Source organism: Triticum urartu, chromosome 3 (assembly GCF_003073215.2).
Source record: "Triticum urartu cultivar G1812 chromosome 3, Tu2.1, whole genome shotgun sequence".
In the NCBI taxonomy this organism is placed as follows: Eukaryota; Viridiplantae; Streptophyta; class Magnoliopsida; order Poales; family Poaceae; genus Triticum; species Triticum urartu.
In genome coordinates, this window is record NC_053024.1 from 82,907,343 (window position 1) to 82,913,652 (window position 6,310).

At 48.6% G+C, this 6,310-nt stretch overlaps 1 protein-coding gene across 1 annotated transcript; it reads left to right on the plus strand.

Moving 5' to 3' along the window:
• The first annotated feature begins 869 nt into the window (after positions 1–869).
• Positions 870–4,234, plus strand: LOC125543003 (BTB/POZ domain-containing protein POB1-like). Its single transcript, XM_048706249.1, has 5 exons — positions 870–1,473; positions 1,956–2,071; positions 2,143–2,206; positions 2,773–3,052; positions 3,169–4,234. Exons 1-5 carry the CDS (start codon positions 1,470–1,472, stop codon positions 3,998–4,000), a joined length of 1,296 nt encoding a protein of 431 aa, XP_048562206.1. The 5' UTR covers positions 870–1,469; the 3' UTR covers positions 4,001–4,234.
• The last annotated feature ends 2,076 nt before the right edge of the window (positions 4,235–6,310 follow it).

The following is a 6,310-nucleotide window of genomic DNA, read 5'->3' on the forward strand; positions in this document are numbered from 1 at the left end:
GAACAAGAACACACACTTGGTCTGCTGGCCGGTTCGGGTAGTGGTTGGGCACAGCTAGTGGGTTCGAGTCCCCTTTGCCTTTTTTTCATTTTATTTCTCGGCCCACTCGGCCCACTGACATATGGGCCGCATACAGACGTGGCCTTCACTACAGAAATACGAGATACGTATGCGGTGTGTAGAGCCAGGACTGACGTTTCAATCTTAGGAACTGTATTGATCATGTATTTTCATGTACCGAAACCGTATTGAAGCAATACGCAAATTCCAGAACTGAGTTAAACGTAGCCAGCAAATACAAGGACTATACATACAATTATCTCTCCTTTGCCTTTTTTTCATTTTATTTCTCGGCCCACTCGGCCCACTGACATATGGGCCGCATACAGACGTGGCCTTCACTACAGAAATACGAGATACGTATGCGGTGTGTAGAGCCAGGACTGACGTTTCAATCTTAGGAACTGTATTGATCATGTATTTTCATGTACCGAAACCGTATTGAAGCAATACGCAAATTCCAGAACTGAGTTAAACGTAGCCAGCAAATACAAGGACTATACATACAATTATCTCTCCCAGGTGGGCGCGACGCCTAGTGTTGACGAGGGGTCTCAACTTCCCCCTTTGCCTTTTTTTCATTTTATTTCTCGGCCCACTCGGCCCACTGACATATGGGCCGCATACAGACGTGGCCTTCACTACAGAAATACGAGATACGTATGCGGTGTGTAGAGCGAACTGTATTGATCATGTATTTTCATGTACCGAAACCGTATTAAAACAATACGTAAATTCCAGAACTGGGTTAAACGTAGCCAACAAATACAAGGACTATACATACAATTATCTCTCCCAGGTGGGCGCGACGCCTAGTGTTGACGAGGGGTCTCAACTTCCCGGCAGTCCTCGAGGTCGTTCCTGGTGGAAAGATCCACCGGGCACCACCTGCCGGTGCCCCCCTCGAAAGCGTTGGTTCCTCTCTTACGGTCCAGGACGTCGCGAAGGTCGTCGATGCGGGCGGTGTCGGATCCACGGGCCCTGCGATTTCCTGGATCCACGGGCGCATGGGGGACTCCTCCTCCAACGCGGCACCGGCGGGTGTCGGAGGAGAACGCACATGGTCTGGAGCGCGGCCACCTTGGTGGCCTCGCCAGCGCCCGGCCGACGGCGCGCTGGTGGGGGCTCGACGAGCAGGCACCGCCGGGGGGAGCTGAGCCCCCTGCCGCTAGAAGACTGGCTGAGCCGCAACGATGTCCCATGCCATACCCAGTGGTTCCCAGCGTGCTGGCGGCGAAGGCCGCTGCCGCCGCTGTGCCTGCGATCGACGGGAGGGCATGGTTGATGATGATTGATACAACAAATATTTAATATTTGGATTTAGCTGTGGTGTTCAAACACATCTATCCCCTGTCCCTGCAACAGCAGAATACAATCAATCCACTGCAACTGAGACTAGCCACTGGACAATGGGTGCGAACCATGCGACTCAGAAAACTTGAAAAGATGCTATTCCAGCTGACACCTAAAGTTCTACTACTTGATGTCCTTTAAGGAATTGTAGGTTTTGAAATCCTAGTATTCATGTTACAATTCCTGGTCAAGATTGCAGTGAACCTTTACAAAAGGCATTGCCTAAGTTCGGCTTGTGACAAATAGTTATCTGACGAAGTTATATGAAATTCCAGTAGGATCCTTGGGATAACATCTATGATCTCTTTCCTCACTGAGCTACAAGCATGCTTAGGTTGCTTTCTGCAGCTAAATTGCCGTTCAATTTTTCTGATATTATTTTTACCATTTACGACATAACTGAAGAGTGATTAAATGAATCTGCACCATTGAACAGAGTGTTTCAAGTATTTTCACAGAAGAAAAATATGTCCAATGGTTTAATTGCTTACCTTTTACTTCTCCTAGTTGTCTTGTATTTCACTGATCTTGGTATTTTGCAGCTGATAATGGACAGATAGACTGTTTCTCAACCATGGCAAGTACACCAATTTTAACAGTAAAGACCCTTCATATCAATTCAGCGATTCTTGCTGCAAGAAGTCGCTTCTTTATAAAGGTAATTTTATAATCATGTGAAATACATTTGTATGATCAGTTCAAGTTTCTGATAAGCTTCATGTTTCTTAGCTTTTCTCAAATGGCATGAATGAATCTGATCAGACGCATCCAAGAATCAGGATTGCTGATTCAGGTAATGTGATAGCTTAACTGTAACATTCTTCCTCTTATATTTTATTCTTATTTGCTACTGTGGTTGTGCTACTATTTCTTGTCATAAGAGTATTTATGGTAAATAAAAGATTATTTTTTATAGTCTCTGCACTTAAATTTACTGGTAATTCAGCATGCACACTGTATATATTGCATGTACCATGCACTATCTAAATATCCACTGATATGTGTCGTCTCTTTTAGTCATCGATGTGGGAAAATCGTGGATTAATTAACTCACTCCTAAGTAGGGAACTCTCTCTTAAGTTTATTTTTTCATATGCAATTATCAGCCATTGGATCTGATTGTATTGAATGATTGAGATCGCTTGGATTCCTCCCAACTCGTATGTTTTCTGTAGTAGTATACATATAATTTTTCTGTGATTGGAAAAAAAGTTAATCTCCCATGGAGCGTTTGTCAATACTGTAAGTCAGTAGTCAACTTCGAAAATTATTTAGGGTACAAAAAGAGTGTCCTTTTTTTTTGCTTATTTGTTGAACTGTTCTCTTATGATTTTTCTGTTTTCATTCTACTTGGAACAGAGGAAAAGGCCTTTATGGAGCTTTTAAGCTTCATGTACAGTGGAAAGTTGACAACAATTGAGCCCACTCTTCTGCTCGACATCTTAATGGCTGCCGACAAATTTGAGGTTCTTTCTTGCATGCGGTACTGCAGTCAGCTGCTCAGAAGCCTGCCTATGACCACAGAATCTGCACTGCTATACCTTGACCATCCATGCTCCCTTTCAATGGCTGCTGAAGCTCAGAGTGTGGTAGGTGCAGCCAGGGAATTCCTTGCTGAGAAATACAAGATTTTAGACAAGTGAGTGATCCCCATTTGATGGAGCAATTTTTATTTTTCATTTTGGAGAAAAATGTAGGCATTGGCCATTGTAATGTGCATGAAGTGTACTCATGGCATGGTTTGTCCCATTTCAGGTTTGAAGAAGTGATGAACATCTCTCTTTCTGGAATCGAGGCGATCTTTTCGAGCACTGACATACAAGTAGCATCTGAAGATGCGGTATATAACTTCTTGCTTGAGTGGGCCCGTGCGCGATACCTGGAACCGGAGGAAAGACGCGAGATCTTGAGCAGCCGTTTGCTTCCGCTGGTACGCTTCAGTCATATGACATGTGCCGCACTTCAGGAGATCCTAGCATGCACTGATGATGATATAGACCGTGAGCAAGTAACCAAGCGCATCAATGAGGTCCTCCTCCACAAAGCTTACCCAACCCAGATGGAAGGTGCTCTTGCAGCAGATGTATCAACTCTCGATTGGCAATCTGCTGAGCGAACTTACGGGTCCAAACATGTGAAAGCGGTTGCGTTTGATCGACCTTACCCACAGGTTATAGTTTACATGGATCTAACGCGCGCCGAATGCTCCGGATTCTTCCCATCAGGAGTTATATTGTCGGACTGGTTCAATCTCGCAGGTCAGAAATTCTATCTCATGGCAAACTGTGTACTGGATGAGGAGACAGAGTTGTACAGCTTTTGCCTCTGGTTAGGGATATATGGAAATTCTATCTCAGGCTCGTCGTGTTTCGATATTGAGTTTGCTGCAAGGACAAGATCGTCAGGAAAATTCTTGAGCAAGTACGGCGGTAGGCACACATTCAGCGGGTCTTTGCTGGAGGGATGCGATGATCTTTTTGGAGTTCCATGGTCGACGTTCATTGCGGACGACAGCCTCTTCATTGACGGCGTGCTGCATCTGAGAGTTGATCTGACTGCGGTGGAGCAGCCTGAATTACAGACCTGATGGTATTTCACTCAGCAAAGTTAGGGTGTGTCTTGAGCCCTGCATGTGATACTGTGAGCTGCTGCAGCAGCCAGGAAGTTTAATCCCTGGGCATTGTCCGGGGTAACCTGAATCATGTGTTGTTGTTGTTGATCGGTTGCTACTGCAAGTCAGTAGTAACATGTGTGTGTGTGTGCGCTGACTGCTGACTTTTGTATGTTGCTATCATACTTCAGAATTTTATTTATGCCTGTGCGAATGGTCTCTGTGCTGGGAAAGTGATTTTGTTGGCTGAATGATGCAAGGAGATTCCGACTTGGTGCTTCAACTGCTTCCATCTGACTTACTGTAGTGTTTTTCTTTTCTAAATGTTAGTCCACACACTTGCTGAATCTTGAATCTTCGTTGACAGTCAGCGGTTCAGGGCTTGCATTGCTACAAGATCATCCGTCCCAATGATCACATGGATCGTCCCTCTTCTTTTCGTTCGTCCTTCGAATGTCGACGGATTTGTGAAGTTCTTAAGCGTGGATGCTGATTGGTGCGCTCCCCTCCCCCCCCCCCCCCCCCCCACACACACGAGCGCCAGGGGAGGCGGAGGGGGGCGGCGGAACCCTAGCCGCCGGTCCAGGCCACCATCCTTGCCCCCTCATGTCCTTGTTGCAGCCTCGGTGCGCTGACGGGCAAAGCCTGGCTAGCATCGGCGACGGAGGGGTGCCTTCCTTCGCTCGTTCGGCGCTTGGTGGCGCAACGTGTGGACGAGATGTGGCGGCACCACGGCAGCAGCCGGCGGGGGTGGCGCGGGTTGTGGGCGGCGGCATGAAAGGGTTGTGGTTTGCGGGTTGCGGGGGTGCGCACCATGTCATCGGAAGGGATGGGACGGGTGCGTCTCGGATCTGCCTTTCCGGGGATACGGACAGCTCGGCTCGTTGTGGTGACGGGGCTCGGCTTGTCGCTAGTGATAGCGTGCTTGCCAGCCTCCGGTCAGGCCTAGTCTTGTACTCCGACAAGGGTGTGCGGGCTACGGTCGGCGTGGGTTGGTAACCTTTGTTGCGTACCTGCAGTGGTGGTTGACAGCGATTGTGGTTTGGTAGGGGCCGCGTTCCGGCTGTGGTGGGTGCACCAATGATGGGCGATGTTGCGGCAGCTCTGGCGACAGTGATTGGTGTGCGAGTGGTGGTGGCTCCTTTCTTCTCATGGGTTCGGGCCGGCATGGGATGTCCGCGCGGTGGAGATGTCCAGGACCTGGGGATCGTGCTCGGGCAGACCAGATTGGGGCCTGGGGCGGGTCGGAGCTCCTGCTTTGGGTAGGCGATGGTGGTCTCAGTCCGAGAGATGCGCACAGGTGATGTGTGTCGGTGTCAAAACCGGCGGATCTCGGGTAGGGGGTCCCGAACTGTGTGTCTAAGGTTAATGGTAACAGGAGATAGGGGACATGATGTTTACCCAGGTTCGGGCCCTCTCTATGGAGGTAATACCCTACGTCCTGCTTGATTGATATTGATGAATACGAGTATTACAAGAGTTGATCTACCTTGAGATCGTAATGGCTAAACCCTAGAGGTCTAGCTTGTATGGCTATGGTAATAAATATCTCCTCCTCTCTGGACTAAGTCCTCCGGTTTATATAGACACCGGGGAGATCTAGGGTTACACAAGGTCGGTTACAAAGAAAGAAATCTACATATTCGGTCGCCAAGCTTGCCTTCCACGCCAAGGAGAGTCCCATTTGGACACGGGTGCAGTCTTCGGTCTTCATATCTTCACAGCCCATCAGTCCAGCCCATGGCTAACAGGTCGGACGCTCGAGGACCCCTTAGTCCAGGACTCCCTCAGTAGCCCCCAAACCAGTCTTCAATGACGAGGTGTTCGACACATAGATTATCTTCGGCACTGCAAGGCGGGTTCCTCCACCGATGACTTCCGAGTAGTGTGTTCGGCATTCCATTTAATGTTGTACTCCTCGACTTCTATGCATCAACAACTTCAGTTTCCACGTGTCAAGCGAATGCGAGAGGTCAGGGTATTTTTGCATATACCACCCCGACTGTACCACAAATATGCCTATTTAAAGAGAATAGATCTCAGATCCATTCCACACCCCGTGAAAAATCCTCAGAGCTTGCTAAGAAAAACCACCCCAACATAGCTAGCGCTCCCGGCTCTTCCTCTCGTCCCCATGGCTCCAAGAAGGGTGATTGGGAGAGATGTTCCGTATCCCACAGTCAGCTGGCGAAGCTACAAACACAGGGCTTTCTTCCCCCCGCGGACTTGGTCCCCGTACGAGCAGGGATGACGTCCTTCAAGGGCGGGGCTCAAACGGAGAGCTTC

Bases quoted from the DNA above. Each gene is read 5' to 3' on its own strand.
- LOC125543003 (XM_048706249.1), top strand. The intron at 2,072-2,142 runs GTAATTTTATAA...CATGTTTCTTAG, and splicing joins GAAGTCGCTTCTTTATAAAG to CTTTTCTCAAATGGCATGAA. The intron at 2,207-2,772 runs GTAATGTGATAG...TACTTGGAACAG, and splicing joins AATCAGGATTGCTGATTCAG to AGGAAAAGGCCTTTATGGAG.